Source organism: Somniosus microcephalus, chromosome 5, assembly GCF_052327205.1.
Source record: "Somniosus microcephalus isolate GS21.2 chromosome 5, FLI_Smic_1.0, whole genome shotgun sequence".
Taxonomy (NCBI): domain Eukaryota; kingdom Metazoa; phylum Chordata; class Chondrichthyes; order Squaliformes; family Somniosidae; genus Somniosus; species Somniosus microcephalus.
In genome coordinates, this window is record NC_140991.1 from 318,100,532 (window position 1) to 318,121,320 (window position 20,789).

The following is a 20,789-nucleotide window of genomic DNA, read 5'->3' on the forward strand; positions in this document are numbered from 1 at the left end:
AGTTTCACCCATCATCGGTAACATCCTCCCCGCATCCACCCGATCCAACCCCTTCACAATCTTATATGTTTCAATAAGATCGCCTCTCATTCTTCTGAACTCCAATGAGTAGAGTCCCAATCTACTCAACCTCTCCTCATATGTCCATCCCCTCATCCCCGGGATTAACCGAGTGAACCTTCTTTGTACTGACTCGAGAGCAAGTATGTCCTTTCTTAAGTATGGACACCAAAACTGTACGCAGTATTCCAGGTGCGGTCTCACCAATACCTTGTACAACTGAAGCAATACCTCCCTATTTTTATATTCTATCCCCCTAGCAATGAAAGCCAACATTCCATTGGCCTTCTTAATCACTTGCTGCACCTGCATACTAACCTTTTGAGTTTCGTGCACCAGGACCCCCAGATCCCTTTGTACTTCAGTACTTTCCAGTTTCTTGCCATTAAGATAATAACTTGCTCTACGATTTTTCCTGCCAAAGTGCATAACCTCACACTTTCCAGTATTGTATTCCATCTGCCAAATCTCTGCCCACTTACTTAGCCTGTCTATGTCCCCTTGCAGGTTTTTTATGTCCTCCTCACTCACTACTTTCCCTCCCATCTTAGTATCATCTGCAAACTTTGATATGTTACACTCGGTCCCCTTCTCCAAATCATTAATATAGATTGTAAAAAGTTGGGGACCCAGCACTGACCCCTGCGGAACACCACTAGTTACTGATTGCCAGTCTGAGAATGAACTATTTATCCCAACTCTCTGCCTTCTGTTAGATAGCCAATCCTCTATCCATGCCAGAATATTACCCCCAATCCCGTGATTTTTTATCTTAAGCAATAATCTTTTGTGTGGCACCTTGTCAAATGCCTTTTGGAAGTCTAAATACACTACGTCCACTGGTTCCCCTTTATCCACCCTATATGTTACTTCCTCAAAGAACTCCAGCAAATTTGTCAAACATGACTTCCCCTTCATAAAACCATGCTGACTTTGTCCTATTAAATTATGATTATCCAAATGTCCTGTTACTGTCTCCTTAATAATGGACTCCAAAATTTTACCTACCACAGATGTTAGGCTAACCGGTCTATAGTTTCCAGCCTTCTGTCTACTGCCCTTTTTAAATAAGGGTGTTACATTAGCAGTTTTCCAGTCTGCCGGGACCTTTGCCGAGTCCAGGGAGTTTTGGAAAATTATTACCAATGCATCCACAATCCCTACCGCCACTTCCCTCAAGACCCTAGGATGTAAGCCATCAGGTCCAGGTGATTTATCCGCCTTGAGTCCCATTATTTTACCGAGTAGCACTTCCTTAGTGATTTTGATCGTGTTTAGCTCCTCCCCCCCTTTAGCCCCCTGTTTGTCCAGTGTTGGGATATTCTTAGTGTCTTCTACTGTAAAGACTGATATAAAATATTCATTCAGTGTTTTTGCCATCTCCATATTGTGGTAAACCACTGTTATACCTGTCTGTATGTGTATGTGTATTCCACTAGGTACAGGTCTGGACATGCCTCGGCTGACTCCTCCCACTATTCCAGGTATATAAGTGACTACCTCCCAGTCCCTTAGTATTCTGGATGGGTCGACCACTCGAGACTAGACCTTCATTCTTTAGTTAATAAAAGCCTGGTTGTTACTCGCTTAACCTCAGTCTTTTGAGTAATTGATGGCGCATCAATTTTATTAACTAAATTTTTTATAATGGAGAAGATCCTCACACCAGCATGCCTGGACCTGGACAGTCGGGAAGCGGACGCTTCCACCAAGTTTGCTCACTGGCTCATGTGCTTCAAGGCATTCCTGACTGCCTCCACTGCGGTCGTAACGGATGTGAACAAACTGTCTGTCCTGATCTCCAAGGTGAACCACCGAGCGTACTCAGTCATCCGGGACGCGACCTCGTACACAGCCGCCCTCCAGCTCCTCAAGACCCAGTACACGCGCCCTGTGAACGAAGTTTACGCCAGGCACCTCCTGGGGAGTCGCAAGTAACAACCTGGGGAATCGACTGAGGAATACCTCCAAGCACGCCCACTAAGTACACGGAGGAACTGATCCGGGATGCCTTCGTAGCGGGCCACAGGTCCAACTACACCCGACAGCGACTGCTGGAGCAGAGTGACCTCACCCTCGACAAAGCCTCCGAAATCGCACTAACGCTGGACGCAGCCTACCGGGGCATGGATGCCTACTCCTCTGCACCGTGGACGCCGCGGGGAACGACAACCTGGGACACGGTAGGACAGCCCCATAGCACCGTGCCACCCCAGCCACAGCCCAACAACGGCCCAACCACCGCAGCAGTGTCCCAAAGCCAGACAGCAGTATCCCAAGGCCAGGAATGCTACTTCTGTGGCCAGGCCAAACACCCCAGAGCGCGCTGCCCGGCGAAGAATGCGACCTGCTCGGGCTGCGGGAAAAAGGGACACTACGCTAGCGTCTGCAAGGCCAAAGCCACCCCGAACGCCAGCAGCGCCGCGTGTGGGCCGTGCGAGCCGCCATCTTGGGCCCCCAACAGCGCCGCATGTGGGCCGTGCGGGCCGCCATCTTGGGCCTCCCCAGCCATGTGCGAACCACCGCAGCAGCAGCCATCTTGGACGACTCCAGCCACATGGGAATCATGGACGCCGCCATCTTGGACACCAGCCGGGACGCAGCAGGCCGCCAACCCCCCCCCATCTGATACCCGCAGCGACACACCGATCCCTACGCTGGCCTCTGTTACGCTGGACCAAACGAGACCGCACCAACTAGCTCGGTCCAAAATGGACGTTAAGGTAAACGGCCATGCAATAAACTGCCTTTTTGACTCCGGGAGCACAGAGAGCTTCATCCACCCCGACACGGTGCGGCGTTGCTCTCTCCCAGTCCTGCCTGCGCACCAGCGGATTTCTATGGCCGCCGAGTCCCAGTCAGCGGACATTGGCGGCTACTGCGTGTTGACACTAGTAGTAGACGGGACTGTGTTCAATAATTTTAAACTCCTGGTCCTGCCCCAATTTTGCGCTGCCGTTCTACTGGGGTTGGATTTCCAGTGCCACCTCAAAAGCGTTACGATGGCGTACGGTGGCCCCCTCCCCCCACTCACAGTCCGCAGCCAGCAGCCTCCAAATTGCCCGCCGCGCACCAGATGCAACCTCTCCACACTCAGAGTCCCATCCCCCCCACTGTTTGCTAACCTCACCCCCGACTGTAAGCCCATCGCCACAAAGAGCAGGCGATACAGTGCCGGGGACAGGGTTTTCATCAAAACCGAAGTGGAGCGGCTCCTGAAGGAGGGGATTATTGAGGGCAGCTCCAGCCCCTGGCGAGCCCAGGTTGTGGTCGTTAAGACCGGCGAAAAACAACGCCTAGTCATCGACTACAGCCAAACAATAAACCGCTACACCCTGCTGGACGCCTACCCACTCCCCCGCATAGCTGACATGGTCAACCTGATCGCGTCTTTTCGACCATTGACCTGAAATCAGCGTACCACCAGCTCCCCATCAGCCCTGAAGACCGCCAGTATACTGCTTTTGAGGCAAACGGCCGCCTCTATCACTTCCTTAGGGTTCCCTTTGGCGTTACCAACAGGGTCTCCGTCTTCCAAAGGGAGATGGACCGGATGGTCGATCAAAACGCGCTGCAGGCCACTTTCCCTTACCTAGACAATGTGACCATCTGCGGCCATGACTTGCAGGACCATGACGCAAACCTCGAGAAATTCCTCCGCACCGCCCAACTCCTGAACCTGACATATAACAAGGAGACGTGCATATTCCGCACAGACCGCCTCGCCATCCTTGGCTGTGTTGTGGAACACGGGGTCATCGGTCCCGACCCGGACCGGATGCGTCCCCTTATGGAACTCCCACTGCCCCACTGCCTAAAAGCTCTGAAGAGGTGCCTAGGGTTTTTTTCCTACTACGCCCAGTGGGTCCCCTACTATGCCCAGTGGGTCCCCTACTATGCAGACAAAGCCCGTCCGCTGATCAAATCCACCTCTTTTCCCCTGATGGCAGAGGCCCACTCGGCCTTCCACCGTATCAAGGAGGACATTGCCAAAGCCACCATGCACGCAGTGGACGAATCCATCCCCTTCCAGGTGGAAAGCGATGCGTCCGACTTCGCTCTGGCTGCCACCCTTAATCAGGCGGGGAGACCGGTGGCATTCTTCTCACGAACCCTCCAGGGCCCGGAAACCAGACACTCCGTGGTCGAGAAGGAGGCCCAGGCTATTGTGGAGGCTGTGCGTCATTGGAGGCACTACCTGGCCGGAAAACGATTTACCCTGCTCACTGACCAGCGTTCAGTTGCTTTTATGTTCAACAACAAGCAGAGGGGCAAAATCAAAAATGACAAGATCTTGAGGTGGAGAATCGAACTTTCCACCTACAATTACGAGATCTTGTACCGGCCTGGGAAGCTCAATGAACCCCCAGATGCCCTATCGCGTGGCACCTGCGCCAGCGCGCAGATCGATAGGCTGAGGGCCCTCCACAATGACCTCTGCCACCCGGGGGTCACCAGGTTCTTCCACTTCATCAAGGCCCGCAACCTGCCTTACTCCATTGAGGAGGTCAGGACCATGACCAAGAACTGCCAAGTCTGCGCTGAGTGCAAACCGCACTTTTATAGACCAGATAGAGCCCACCTGATAAAAGCCACTCGCCCTTTCGAACGCCTGAGCGTCGATTTTAAAGGGCCTCTCCCCTCCTCCGACCGCAATGTATACTTCCTCAACATCATTGACGAGTACTCCCGTTTCCCGTTCGCTATCCCCTGCCCGGACATGACCAGTGCCACGGTCATTAAATGTCTGAACAGCCTCTTCACCCTGTTCGGTTTCCCCAGCTATATCCATAGCGACCGGGGCTCATCGTTTATGAGCGACGAACTCCGCCAGTACCTGCTCGCTAGGGGTATAGCCACAAGCAGGACCACCAGTTACAACCCCCGGGGGAACGGACAGGTGGAAAGAGAGAATGCAACAGTTTGGAAGGCCGCCCTACTAGCCTTAAAGTCTAGGGGCCTTCCGACCTCCCGCTGGCAGGAGGTGCTCCCTGATGCGCTCCACTCGATTCGGTCACTGCTCTGCACTGCCACCAATGCCACCCCTCACGAGAAAATGTTTGTCTTCCCAAGGAAGTCCACATCGGGGACAGCGTTACCGCCATGGCTGACGTCCCCAGGGCCGGTACTACTGAGAAGACACGTGAGGACCAATAAAACAGACCCCCTGGTCGAGAGGGTCGACCTCCTCCACGCCAACCCCCAGTACGCTTACATTGCGTACCCGGACGGGCGGGAGGACACAGTCTCCATGCGAGACCTCACATCCTCGGGGACCGCTGTAACCCACTACCCATTACCAACCCCACCCCCCACGACACCCTCGGGGACCGCTGTAACCCACTACCCATTACCACCTCCCCCCACGACCCGATATCCAACCCCAGCAGCCGGCTCGCCTTGGACCGTCACCCACGAGGACTACACTCCAGTGCCCCAGCCTACACGGGACGCGGCGCCGGAAGCTCCACCACCCCTGCCGTCGCCACGTCGATCACAGCGGCAGACAAGACCTCCGGAGAGACTCCAATACACGAACTTTTAAATACAGTTCACCCCGCCGGACTCATTTTTAAACAAGGGGTGAATGTGGTAAACCACTGTTATACCTGTCTGTATGTGTATGTGTATTCCACTAGGTACAGGTCTGGACATGCTTCGGCTGACTCCTCCCACTATTCCAGGTATATAAGTGACTACCTCCCAGTCCCTTAGTATTCTGGACGGGTCGACCACTCGAGACTAGACCTTCATTCTTTAGTTAATAAAAGCCTGGTTGTTACTCGCTTAACCTCAGTCTTTTGAGTAATTGATGGCGCATCACATGTTTCCCACCATTAATTTCCCGGTCTCATCCTCTAAGGGCCCAACATTTACTTTAGCCACCCTTTTTCTTTTTATATAACTATAAAAACACTTACTATCTGTTTTTATATTTTTTGCTAATTTACTTTCATAATCTATCTTCCCTTTCTTAATTAATCTTTTTGTTATTTTTTGCTGTCTTTTAAAGTTTTCCCAATCCTCTATCCTCCCACTAGATTTGGCTACCTTATATGCCCTTGTTTTTAGTCGAATACTATCCTTAATTTCTTTACTTAGCCACGGATGGCTGTCTTTTCTTTTGCACCCTTTTCTTCTCAGTGGAATATATTTTTTTGGAAGTTGTAAAATAACTCCTTAAATGTACACCACTGATCATGTATCGTCTTACCCTTTAATCTATTTTCCCAATCCACTCTACTCAATTCCGCTCTCAAACCTTCATAGTCTCCTTTATTCAAGCTTAGCACGCTTGTTTGAGATCCAACCTTCTCACCCTCTAATTGAATATGGAATTCAACCATGTTATGGTCACTCATTTCAAGGGGATCCTTTACTAGGACATTTTTAATTAGGACAGACAGGAAGGAAAGGGAGGTGGGGTTGCTATGTTAATCAAGGCTGGAATCACTGCAATAGTCAGAAATGATATTGGGTCAAAGGATCAGGATAGTGAAATAGTTTGAGTGGAGATAAGGAATAATAAGGGGAAAAAGTCACTCGTGGGCGTAGTCTATAGGCCTCGTAACAGTTGCAACTCTGTTGGTCGGAGTATAAATCAGGAAATAGTTGGGGCTTGTAATAAGGGAACAGCTATAATCATGGGGGATTTTAACTTTCATATTGACTGGACTAATCAAATTGGGCATGGCAGCCTTGAGGAAGAGTTCATAGTGTGTATTAGGGACGGGTTCCTTGAGCAGTATGTAACTGAACCAACCAGGGGGCAGGCAATCTTAGATCTGGTCCTGTGTAATGAGACAGGATTAATAAAAAATGTCCTAGTAAAGGACCCCCTTGGAATGAATGACCATAATATGGTTGAATTCCAAATTCAGTTTGAGGATGAGAGAGTTGGATCTCAAACCAGTGTACTGAGCTTAAATAAAGGAGACTATGAAGGTATGAGAGTAGAATTGACTAAAGTGGACTGGGAAAACAGATTAAAGTGTAAGACGGTACAAGAGCAGTGGTCTACATTCAAGGAGATATTTCACATCTTTCAAGATAAATATATTCCACTGAGGAAAAAGGGGAATAAAAGAAAAGACAGCCATCCGTGGCTTAGTAAAGTAATAAAGGATAGTATCCGACTGAAAACAAGGGCATTTAAAGTATCGAAATCAAGTGGGAGGCTAGAAGGTTGGGAAGCATTTAAAAGCCAGCAAACAATAACTAAAAGATTAATTAAGAAAGGGAAGATAGATTATGAAAGTAAACTAGCAAAAAATATAAAAACAGATAGCAAGAGTTTCTACAGCTATATAAAAAGAAAAAGGGTGGCTAAAGTGAACGTTGGTCCCTTAGAGGATGGGACCAGGAAACTAGTGGTGGGGAACATGGAGATGGCAAAGACGCTGAACAAATATTTTGTATCAGTCTTTACAGTAGAGGACACTAAAAATATCCCAACACTGGACAAACAGGGGGCAATGGGGGGGGAGGGGGGAGGAGCTAAACACGATTAAAATCACTAAGGAGATGGTACTCAGCAAAATAATGGGACTTAAGGTGGATAAACCCCCCGGACCTGATGGCCTACACCCTAGGGTCTTGAGAGAAGTGGCGGTAGGAATTGTGGATGCATTGGTGATTATTTTCCAGAACTCCCTGGACTCGGGAAAGGTCCTGGCAGATTGGAAAACTGCTAATGTAACATCCTTATTTAAGAAGGGAAGTAGACAAAAAGCTGGAAACTATAGACCAGTTAGCCTAACATCTGTGGTTGGCAAAATGTTGGAGTCCATTATTAAGGAAACAGTAACAGAGCATTTGGATAAACATAATTTAATAGGACAGAGTCAGCATGGTTTTATGAAGGGGAAGTCATGTTTGACAAATTTGCTCGAATTCTTTGAGGACGTAACATACAGGGTGGATAAATGGGAACCAGTGGATGTAGTGTATTTGGACTTCCAAAAGGCATTTGACAAGGTTCCACACAAAAGATTACTGATCAAGGTAAGAAATCACGGGATTGGGGGTAATATACTGGCATGGGTGGAAGATTGGCTATCTAACAGAAAACAAAGAGTTGGGATAAATGGCTTATTCTCGGGCTGGCAATCAGTAACTAGTGGTGTTCCGCAGGGGTCAGTGCTGGGACCCCAACTCTTTACAATCTATATTAACGATTTGGAGGAAGGGACCGAGTGCAACATATCCAAGTTTGCCGACGATACAAAGATGGGAGGGAAAGCAGTGAGTGAGGAGGACATAAAAAACCTGCAAAAGGACATAGACAGGCTAAGTGAGTGGGCAGAGATTTGGCAGATGCAATATAATGTTGGAAAGTGTGAGGTTATGCACTTTGGCAGAAAAAATCAAAGAGCAAGTTATTATCTAAATGGAGAGAAACTGCAAAGTGCTACAGTACAAAGGGATCTGGGGGTCCTGGTGCATGAAACACAAAAAGTTAGTATGCAGGTGCAGCAGGTGATCAGGAAGGCCAATGGAATCTTGGCTTTTATTGCGAGGGGGATGGAGTATAAAAACAGGGAAGTCTTGCTGCAGTTATACAGAGTATTGGTGAGGCCACACCTGGAATACTGCGTGCAGTTTTAGTTTCCATATTTAAGAAAAGATATACTTGCTCTCGAGGCGGTTCAGAGAAGGTTCACTCGGTTGATTCCGAGATGAGGGGGTTGACGTATGAGGAAAGGTTGAGTAGGTTGGGACTCTACTCATTGGAGTTCAGAAGAATGAGAGGTGATCTTATCGAAACATATAAGATTGTGAGGGGGCTTGATCGGGTGGATGCGGTGAGGATGTTTCCACTGATGGGTGAGACTAGAACTAGGGGGCATAATCTTATAATAAGGGGCTGCCCTTTCAAAACTGAGATGAGGAGAAACTTCTTCATTCAGAGGGTAGTAAATCTATGGAATTTGCTACCCCAGAGAGCTGCAGAAGCTGCAACATTAAATAAATTTAAAATGGAGATAGACAGTTTCCTAGCAGATAAGGGAATTAGGGGTTACGGGGAGAGGGCAGGGAAGTGGACGTGAGTCTAGATTCGGATCAGCCATGATCCTACTGAATGGCGGAGCAGGCCCGAGGGGCCGTATGGCCTACTCCTGCTTCTTATGTTCTTATGAGAGAGCAGACGGGACCTCGGTTTAACATCGCACCCGAAAGACGGCACCTGAGACAGTGCAGCACTCCCTCAGTACTGCACTGGAGTGTCGGCCTAGATTTTTGTGCTCAAGTCTCTGGAGTGGGACTTGAACCCACAACCTTCCGACTCAGAGGCGAGGGTGCTGCCCACTGTTGCAGGTCTCTACTTTTGAGCACTCAGCCCATCCATGGCCAGAAAAAAAGGGTCATCCCTTGGCAGCAGTCTTTTGCATGCCTGTGCTGCCTCTAGCTGTGTAGGGGGAAACATAGTTTCTTGCCATCAGTTCAGGTTAGAGGAGGCTTGGCACAGCTGACCCACTTCATGTACATTGCAATGTTGCTGCTGGTGTTAAGACTGCTGTCGAAAGTAGATTTGTATTCTAACTGTGCCCATGCTGATGCACTGTTTTTAATTAACTTTTTAGTGGGTGGTTTGAAGGGTTATTGAATCGACTAGCATACCCCCTTGCTGTTGCTCATGGTGAGTCAAAGGATATGGAAACTCTTTTAGTTGTAAGTTTTTTTAAACAGGACGTGTGGGGAAAGATTTTGAGACATGTAATTGTGTTTTTAATTAGCTCATTCTACAGGAACCTATCTGAAAAGTCTGAGATTTTTTCCTGTGCTACAGACATGTTTAACGTGACTAACAGCGTAGCCAAGACTTCATATATTAGTAGATATTCAGCAGTATGTGTAAGTTATATTTCATTGGACGCCATGTCTAGCTGGTGAAATGTTCTAGATAATGTTGGGAAAGTTGTCTCTAACAACAGCAATTAGCATCCATAGTGTTGTCTAAGTCGGGAAAATGGCTCGAGGTACTTCACAGGGGAGTAAAGAAGCAAACACTGGGCCTTTGAAGGATGATTAGAAGTTGGCGAAAGGTTTGATTGAGTTTTGAGATGACCGTTTAAGGTTGGGGAGAGGTGTAGAAGTTCCAGAATAGGATCAGGCAGCTGAAGGCTCCTCCACTGAAGGTGCGGTGGAGGGAGTGGGAGATGCAGAGGAGACCAGAGCACATAGGAGGCTGGAGAAGGTAGCAGGGCAATTTGTAGATGGGCTGAGGATTTGATATTCAGTTCAATGGGGACAGCTCCACTGTCACTGTATCGTGCGGCTACCAGCAATGACAGAAGGCGAACTAGATGGACCGTGGTCTATTTTTGGTCGATCAATTCCAATGTTCCTTTGACATGGAGCCAGTGTAGGTCAGTGAGATGGGTGTGTGGGACTAACACTGGACAGGATACAGACCGTGGAACGAGAGTTTATTGAGGATGGCTGGCAGGAAGAGTGTTGGAGAAGCCCAAGCCTGGAGGTGATGGAGGCACGGGAAATGCCTGTGGCAGCAGTACGATGAGGGTGGAGGCGTAAGTGACAGTAAATGGCAAGTGGTTTTGTTCTAAGATAAGGGATTTGAAGCTCAACTCCACGTTAAAAAGAATGCTGAAGTCACATGCAGTCTGGTTCCGTCTGAGCGAGGAGTTGGGGAAGGAGATGGAGTCAATGGCGAGGGCTCAGGGCGGTGGCTTTGGCCAAACCAATGCTCAACTGGAGGAGGTTATGGGTCATCCTTGACTTAACGTCAGGCAGTCCGATATCACAGAGATGGCCATGGGGTTGAGGGAAGTGGCGTCAACAGGCATCGGAAGCTGACCTCATGCCTACAGATGATGTGGCAGGATGAAGACAAGAGGGGGGTCAGGACGAATTGTTGTGGAACTCCAGAGGTAGTCATACAGGAGGAGGAGAAGCCAGTCTTAACGATATTCAAAATAAGGTCAGGAAACTCTCGATTTACCGGCACCTAAATAACTGGAAATCTCTGTTAACCGGCAAAATTCAGGAGTAGGTTCAGGTAAGTTTTACTTCATATTAGTGGCAGTTCCTGGATCTGTGGCTGTGTAACTGGGGTTCGTGCACTTGTTGCTAAGCAACAGGGACGCTTGGTCTGTGGCCGGAGTTCCTGCACTTGTTGCTAAGCAACAGGGAAGCCTGGATTTGTTGCTGTGTACGGAGCTCTCGTACCTTTTAACTATACCTCTCTGTATTCCGGACTTTTTGATAAACCGGCACCACGCCGGTGCCGGATAATAAAGAGTTTCCTGTATTGACTCCCCAGGATACAGGGATCAAGGCAGATTTTAATCCCCTAAAACAGAAGGCATTAGAATGTCCTTTTTTTGGACAGAATCAGATTGTTGAATTTTTTATTTTTTTTCAATGATCTACCAACAGACGGTATACATTATGATGACGTATTGTGCAGCATGGCAGTCACACAAATGCAACACACTGGATTTTTAAAAAAACTATAAACAGCTGGTTTTGGCACCTCCATAATGCATTTTATTGTAATGTCGTGCAAATATAGCACGTTGCAACGAACAAAAGGTGGCCTCAAAATACATGGCAGCCCCAAGAACATCTTCCCTTTTAGCTGAATGTCCTGTGCTCCCGAAATACTGTTGGGGGAAGCATTCATGAGAAAAAGAATCACCAATAATTCTGCTACGACCTGCATTGTCGTTCCTGACCTCCGGTTTAAAAGGAAAGAGATTGTGACAAAATGACTGACCTGAGCTTTGGATGAGACGTAGAAATATATGAGAGAGAGAGAAGGCTGGTATCGCGGCATTGCAGGAGTCCAGAGGGAAAGTGGTGTTGTGCAGAGTGCTATTAGTGACACTCTCTTGGCTGTAATAGGAGGGGCTGAGAAAGGGAGACTCGCCGCACATAGATGGTATAAATAAAGGGATTTAATTAGTGGAGCAATCTATTGGGCAATTCAGTAAAAGTACAGTGAGTGCAGTATTAAGCTGGGAGTACGGTCTATAAGGAGCAAATTAACAAGAGCACGCCATTCAGCACACTCACCGATATACTGTACTTGGCTCTGCTTTTTATTATAGATTTGCTCAATGCCTTTTTTTTCTTGCAAGTATGCATGACTAAATAGCTCATTAACAAATTGTAGGCGTGTGTTTAATATTCAATCGCAAATCAGATTAGAATCCACAAAACTTAGTAGACCTAGTGGTCAGTTTAGTTGTACATCTGTACGGAATAAAAGGGAAATAGTTCAACCAGATGCAGCTTTTGCAACAAACCGATTCATTTTGGTGTCGTTTTTGGCCTATTTGTGCCCCTCCAGAGACTCGAGCACATAAATCTAGGCTGACACTCCAGTGCAGTGCTGAGGGAGTGCTGCACTGTCGGAGGTGCCGTCTTTCGGATGAGACGTTAAACCGAGGCCCCGTTTGCTCTCTCAGGTGGATGTAAAAGATCCCACGGCCACTATTTCGAAGAAGAGCAGGGGAGTTCTCCCTGGTGTCCCGGCCAATATTTATCCCTTAACCAACATAAACAAAAACAGATTACCTGGTCATTATCACATTGCTGTTTGTGGGATCTTGCTGTGTGCAAATTGGCTGCCGTATTTCCTACATTACAACAGTGACTACACTTCAAAAAGTACTTCATTGGCTGTAAAACGCTTTGAGACGTCCGGTGGTCGTGAAAGGTGCTATAGAAATGCAAGTCTGTCTTTCTTTCTTTTCTCACTGAAACACTCTGCCTTGTTCAGAGCAGCTTGTTTTTTTGAGTTCGTCTTCAATGGCCCAGATTTTGCGGTCAGCGGAGAAGGCGCGACGCTCGCTGTTCATTACGCTTACAGGTGCCCACAGACTTTCCGTGGGCTTTTGAGCGGCAACTTGCGGTCAGCGGGCGCCTGAAGCAGCGCGGCGCCCTCCACAGGGAATCTGGGACCTGTGCGAACAGGGGAAGCAACTGCGTGTCTCCCCAACCAATCAGATTGAAGAATCCTGACTGAGGCACGCAGAGTCCAAAGCGGGAAGTGTCAGTTAGAATATCTAATTCAATGTAGAATCATTGTACAGCAAGTGAAATAAAGTGAAAAGAAAGATGGGATTAACTCATTTACATTTGAATGGACAAGCCCTAACTTTTTCTGGCATGTTTAGTGGATAATTCACACCCTTTACATGTATTTGCCAAATCTCTCCGTGAGGTACCGGTGTAGCGAAGCTTGTGAAGGAGCAGGGCAAATTGGACAGCAACTTCTGGATTTCCACGTTTTACTGTGCTTGTGCGTACTCCGGAAGCTGCTGTCCCATTCACACCACAATCACGGCGCGTGTTGATAGCCTCACTGTTAGCCCTACTGTAAAAAAAATTCAATCTCTTTGCCAGATTTTACATCCTTCCGTCAATGGCAGAGTTGCTCACTAATGTTCAGAAGCAATCTCTGAATAATCTCGCAAGGGAAAGAAAAATAATTGGAATCAGCGGCAGTAAAGTTCAGTCTTCATCACAAAATGTTCCCACGTGACTGATCCCTCTGCCACCCAGTTAACATTGCACGTTAGTAAGAGCCATCCAGAGCAGTTCATTTTATTTGCTCTATTGCGGATTGCACTCTTGGGCGGGAGAAGCAATCCTGAGCTGGGCTCGGGGGAGCAGGAATGCCTGGCTGACGTGCACTCCGGCACAATGTTTCCAAGCTCTTGATTTAAAAAGGGAAAATTGGGGTCGATGTCTGTACAATAGCGGGCAGTTCAGCAACCCGGTCCAGCTAATGGATTATGTGCTGAACATTGACCGGATACTTTAAGTACCGCTGTGTTTTTTTGTTACACATTTGGTCAAAGTAAAATGTGGAGCATTTTCTATTCTGGCACACAGTTGGAGTACAGAAAGCTCCCAGATCAGGTACAGCGCAATTATACTACTCTGTCATAACAATGTTGCCTCTGCCCAACCTCTGCCTCTACTGCAGTGCTGTGCCATTCTCTTTAATTTCTGTGAAAGAGATTGTCAATTTAGTTTGAACTGTGGACAGAAAAGAAAAGGTCCTTCTCCCAGAGAACAGTGGGCCTCTGGAACAGGCTGCCGGCTCGTGCGGTGGACGCTGATTCGCTGAATTCCTTCAAGCGAGAGCTGGACCGGTTTCTGGCCGGGGCGGAGATCACCTCTTACAGAAGGTGGGCGCTGCAGGGAATTCAGGGGCCAGAGTGATCTCCTGGACTAGTTTCCATCGCCTAGATGAGTCAGGGAGGAATTTCCCAGATTTTTATCCCCTGAATTGGCCTGGGTTTTAATCCGTATCTTATTTCTGCCTCTCCCAGGAGATCCCATGGTTTCGGGTGGGGTGGAGAGTGTAGATATTGTGGTACACGAGGTATCCCCATTGTGTGAGACAGGCGGGATGGACCAGAGGGTCTTTACCGGTCCGTCATTGTTCGTCGTTTGTGCTGACGCCCAAACGCATTTCACACGACACGACGCTTACAGCCAGACGAGTTTATCCCATCGGCCTGAGCTGGATTTGAACCCAGGTGTGAGAGGTGAGAGGTCAGTGTCGCACACTGCACCACCCAGCCTCCAAACTATTAAATGAAAAGACTGCAAATGCTGGCAATACACAGCAGGTCAGTCAGCACCGGTGAAGAGAAAACACGTCAACATTTCGGTTGTGTTTCCTTCAGCAGAACTGAAAAGTAAAAAAGGTAAACAAGCATTTTTAGTAAGGTTGGAAAAAAATACAAATGTATAAAAGGGGAGAGAGGCACGCCTACTTCAAATATTCCACCACCTACAACATAAAACCCATCTGCTTCACTAATGTCCTTTTAGAGAGGGGAATCTTCCGTTGTTAGCGGGTCTGGCCTACATGTGATTCCAGACCCACAGCAATGCAGTCGACTCTTAACTGCCCTGTGCAATGGCCTAGCAAGCCACTCAGCTGTGCCAAACCACTACAAAGACGTAGAAGAATAAAACCAGACCACCCAGCATCAACCTAGGCACCGGACCAGACAACGGCACACCCAGCCCAGTCGACCTGGCAGAGTCCTCCTCACTAACATCTGGGGACTTGTGCCAAAATTGGGAGAGCTGTCCCACAGACTGGTCAAGCAACAGCCTGACATAGTCATACTCACAGAATCATAGCTTTCAGACAATGTCCCAAACTCCTCCATCACCATCCCTGGGTATGTCCTATCCCACCGGCAGGACAGACCCACCAGAGGTGGTGGCACAGTGGCATACAGTCGGGAGGGAGTGGGAGTCCTCAACATCGACTCCGGACCCCATGAAGTCGCATGGCATCAAGTCAAACATGGGCAAGGAAACCTCCTGCTGATTACCACCTACCGCCCTCCCTCAGCTGATGAATCAGTACTCTGCCATGTTGAACACCGCTTGCAAGAAGCACTGAGGGTAGCAAGGGCACAGAATGTACTCTGGGTGGGGGACTTCAATGTCCATCACCAAGAGTGGCTGGGTAGCACCACTACTGACTGAATTGGCCGAGTCCTGAAGGATATAACTGCCAGACTAGGCCTGCAGCAGGCGGTTAAGGCGGCATATGTTGGCCTTCGTAGCGAGAGGGTTTGAGTACAGGAACAAGGATGTCTTGCTGCAGTTGTACAGGGCCTTGGTGAGACCACACCTTGAATATTGTGTGCAGTTTTGGTCACCTTATCTGAGGAAGGATGTTCTTGCCATGGAGGGAGTGCAGCGAAGGTTCACCAGACTGATACCTGGGATGGCAGGAATGACGTATGAGGAGAGATTGGGTCGATTGGGCTTGTACTCGCTGGAGTTTAGCAGAATGAGAGGGGATCTCATTGAAACTTATAAAATTCTAACAGGACTAGACAGACTAGATGCAGGAAGGGTGTTCCCGATGGCCGGGGAGTCCAGAACCAGGGGTCACAGTCTAAGGATAAGGGGTAAGCCATTTAGGACAGAAATGAGGAGGAATTTATTCACCCAGAGAGTGGTGAACCTGTGGAATTCTCTACCACAGAAGACAGTAGAGGCCAATTAATTAAATATATTCAAGAAGGAGTTGGATATATTTCTTAAGGCTAAAGGGATCAAGGGGTATGGGGAGAAAGCAGGGACAGGTTACTGAATTTGGATGATCAGCCATGATCTCATTGAATGGCGGAGCAGGCTCGAGGGGCCGAATGGCCGACTCCTGCTCCTATCTTCTATGTTTCTATGTGAGAGAACCAACACGAGGGAAAAACCTACGTGACCTCGTCTTCACCAATCTACCTGTTGCAGATGCATCTGTCCATGACAGCATTGGTAGCAGTGACCACCACAAAGTCCCATCTTCACACTGAGGCTGGGGAGCCATACTTGATTGGCACCGCCCCCCTTCACCAGCGCACCGTGGCTGCAGTGTGTACTATCTACAAGTTGCACTGCAGCAACTCGCTAAGGCTTCTTCGAGAGCACCTCCCAAGCCAGCGACCTCCACCACCTCGAAGGACAAGGGCAGCAGGCGCATGGGAACACCACCACCTCCAAGTGGCTGACTGTGGTTAAAGAAGGAAAAGAAAGACTTGCATTTCTATAGCGCCTTTCACAACCTCAGGACGTTCCAAAGTGCTTTACAGCCAATGAAGTACTTTTTGAAGTGTAGTCACTTGTAATGCAGGAAATGTGGCAGCCAATTTGCACACAGCAAGCTCCCACAAACAGCAACGTGATAATGACCAGATAATCTGTTTTTAGTGATGTTGATTGAGGGATAAATATTGGCCCCAGGACACCGGGGAGAACTCCCCTGCTCTTCTCCAAAATAGCGCCATGGGATCTTTTACGTCCACCTGAGAGAGCAGACGGGGCCTCGGTTTAATGTCTTGTCTGAAAGACGGCACCTCTGACAGTTCAGCACTCCCTCAGTACTGCCCTGGGAGTGTCAGCCTAGATTTTTGTGCTCAAGTCTCTGGAGCGGGACTTGACCCCACAACGAGGGTGCTACCCACTGAGCCACGGCTGACACTGCAAAATAAAAATAGAATCTCTGTTAAAATGAAAGCACGCAGCCTTATTAAAATATTTAAGTGACCAACTCGCCTGCTGCGAGCGGATTGGTCGCCCGCCCTTGCCCCACCTCCGTTAAAACCGGAAGCGAGCGGGTTCGAGGCCGGTTGCGTTCCCGTTTCAGATTTTTAGCATTTTAACCTCCCACCCAAACCAAACCCACCCGTTTTTAGGGGTTAAAACTCCCCCCACCACCCCCCTCCAGTTTCAGTATTGAGCACTCCCAGGCAGTGCAAGATGTAAAAGTTTCTACTGCCCCAACAACGTGCCTTATAGCCTCTACTTCACAAGAGTATCCCTCGAACAACAGTCTCACTATTCTTTCCCCATTTCCACATCAGCTATCTCTGATTACGGTCAGTTTCGACTACCATCAACCATTTCACATACAACCTTCACAGCTAACAGTCACAGGAAACAGCCATCCCATCAATCCAGGTTGGCTATGAATCCAGAAGCCACAGGCGACAAAGCTGGTGTTTAACCTCAGCACTCCACCCAGTCTCCCTGGAACTGTGGCGTAAGATACCCTTGTCGTGTACACCTATACACATAGGATTAGGATTTGGTTTAATCTCGTACGATTAAAGCTTTTGGTTTGTTTTTATTGAATGAAACAGTTAAAGTTGTTCATTCCTAAAATGCTTTAGAGTTTGATGTGTCAATGAACTGTTTTGGCTGACACTGTGGTTCAATTGTTTGCTGGGACACAGGATGCAAGATTTGGGACTAGTTTTTGTGATCACGTCCGGAGTTAGCCAAGGTACGGGACACTGGTTAACAGGATAAAAGCAAGCGGCATCTGTTGTTTTCAAGGAAATATATCCTTTCTGGGAGTCTCGTTCAATAGCACCCGTCATTGATGATTGCTTGTTACTGACACTGTTTCATGAGAATCCCACTATAAAGATTCCAAGCTTTTCTGTACAATTTGTAGGGGAAAATCAGCAGTGGAAGGGGCATCAATGAGTTCCCCACCCAGGGAAAGATCACACGATTGTATGTTTTATTTCTCTGTATATCTAACGTTTAAAGATATGGTGTGTATTTGGACTTGGTCTCATATAATAAAAGGATTTTTGCACCCATAACCTGGAGTCCGGTATCGAATTTGTTCCAGTGGAGAGATGTTACTGCTGGAGCTCTGTAATCCACCAGACAAACCAAACAGAGGTCCTTCTAACTGAAGCAGTTCTGTGCAATATACAGGCGACAAGAATTCAGACCACATGCGAATCTGACGTGCGCTAAAAGCATCATCCAAACCGGGGGGGGGGTCAGATCTTTACACACCCCTTGAAAGTAGATTTATGGTCATTATAAAAATTATGTTTTCCATCAATTACTGCACAGCTTGAAGCAGCAGGCGCTCACCATTCAGACTGCTAATTAGCAACACTTTGCAGCATCTTAGCACGCGTTCAATTCAAATGCACCTGTAAAATAATGTGCAATAACACAGCAATAATATCACCAACTTGAACATAGGAAGTAAAATGCTGACAAAATAAGGCAAAGTGGGTGAAGTACATGCCACCTAATCAGATGATATCTCTAGATAGAGTCATAGAAACATAGAAGATAGGAGCAGGAGTAGGCCATTCGGCCCCTCGAGCCTGCTCCGCCATTTAATGAGATCATGGCTGATCATCCAAATTCAGTACCCTGTCCCTGCCTTCTCCCCATATCCCTTGATCCCTTTATCCTCAAGAAATATATCCAACTCCTTCTTGAATATATTTAATGAATTGGCCTCAACTGCCTTCTGTGGTAGAGAATTCCACAGGTTCACCACTCTCTGGGTGAAGAAATTCCTCCTCATCGCTGTCCTAAATGGCTTACCCCTTAACCTTAGACTGTGACCCCTGGTTCTGGACTCCCCTGCCATCGGGAACATCCTTCCTGCATCTAGTCTGTCTAGTCCTGTTAGAATTTTGTAAGTATCAATGATTTCCCCTCTCATTCTTCTAAACTCTAGCGAATATAAGCCTAATCGACCCAATCTCTCCTCATACGTAATTCCTGCCATCCCAGGTATCAGTCTGGTGAATCTTCGCTGTACTCCCTCCAAGGCAAGAACATCCTTCCTCAGATAAGGCGACCAAAACTGCACACAATGCTCAAGGTGCGGTCCCACCTCAACCCGTACAGATCTCATAATCCAAAATTCAGAGCATCACATGACTCTGGCTCAACCAGTCAAAGCAGGAGGCAAGGCTCTGGAAACTCATTGCTAGTCACATCGGAAAGTCCTGCTGAATCCTTGAAATTTACTTCAAATTTTCAGACACAGCTCAAGAACATAAGAATTAGGAACAGGAGTCAGCCGCACGGCCCCTCGAGCCCGCTCCGCCATTCAAAAAGATCATGGCTGATCTTTGACCTCAAATCCACTTTCCCGCCCAATCCCCATACAACAACAACGGCTTGTATTTATATAGCGCCTTTAACGTAGTAAAACATCCCAAGGCGCTGCACAGGAGTATTTAAAGACAAAAAATTTGACACCGATCCACATAAGGATAAATTAGGGCAGATGACCAAAAGCTTGGTATAAGAGGTAGGTTTTAAGGAGCGCCATATGCCTTGATTCCCCTAGAGTCCAAAAATCTATCTATCGCACTTAAAAATGAACATTTATTGAAGGTTTTATGACGTTGTTTCATGAAACTTGTGTGTTTGGGGAAGGAAAAGAACCACTTTTGGTCAAAATGAAATCACTCAACCAGTGATGCAAGACACTAGATATTGTCTTCTGCATTATAAAAGGGAGAAAATAAGATAACGATCTGCCTTATACATTTTAAATGGAGACAGCATCCATTCAGTAATACAACTCTACCCTCTCGCTTTACCTTTTCGTCCACTCTTCTGGATCCAGGCCACGCTCTATCGCAGCATTTTCTGCAGGCAAGCCAAATGCATCCCAACCCATTGGATGCAGGACCTGCAATTTACAGAGAATGGTAGTTACAACCGCCCATTATTGAAACCAAGTGTTTTCATTTGCCTTTTCCTGAAATGTTAACCCAGCATCAGTCAATAAAGCTCAACCGATCAGGTGCAACAGCCCACTTTCACGCCACAAAAATTACAGCACGCTACAGATCAGTTACAGCTTTCCACTGCACAACGAGCGACGCTATAAACCACATGAATCCAGTCAGCTTTTGGAATACTTGCAAGTCAGCCTGCTCCTGTCAACTCACCGGAGGAAGTTTTATTAAATTAAAAAAAGTAGCTCAACAGCATTTTATGGTCTTTTCCTCATTTATTACACGCTATGATCTATTGAACAACAACTTGCATTTATGTGGCGCCTTTAATGTAGTAAAATGTCCCAAGGCACATCACAGGAGTGTTGTCAAACAGAGTTTGACACCAGTGTCGACATGATCAGAAGATAGGGTTTGCAAGCACACAGCTTAAGCCAATTCTGCCTACATCATACAAAAGCAAAATACTGCGGGTGCTGGAAATCAGAAGTAAAAACAGAAAATGCTGGAAATGCTCAGCGGGTCAGCCAGCATCTGCGGAGAGAGAAACAGTCAATGTTTCAGCTCAATGACTCTGTTTCTCGCTCCACAGATACTGCCTGACCTGCTGAGTATTTCCAGCACTTTGTTTTTATTTCTTCCTACATCATTCTGTATTAAATAATGTAAAAACATGTCTATATTCTTACACTGTTGTCTTGGGCT

The 20,789-nt window shown here is 47.5% G+C and overlaps 1 protein-coding gene across 4 annotated transcripts in view; it reads right to left on the reverse strand.

Annotated features, from left to right (window-relative positions):
- lars2 (leucyl-tRNA synthetase 2, mitochondrial) overlaps window positions 1-20,789 on the reverse strand; it is a 144,061-nt gene that overhangs the window by 101,762 nt on the left and 21,510 nt on the right. For all 4 annotated transcript variants that reach the window (XM_085989298.1, XM_085989297.1, XM_085989299.1 and 1 more), the window contains exon 4: window positions 19,944-20,035. In XM_085989298.1, the coding sequence (XP_085845424.1) occupies window positions 19,944-20,035 (92 nt within the window). The remainder of the gene's footprint in view (window positions 1-19,943; window positions 20,036-20,789) is intronic.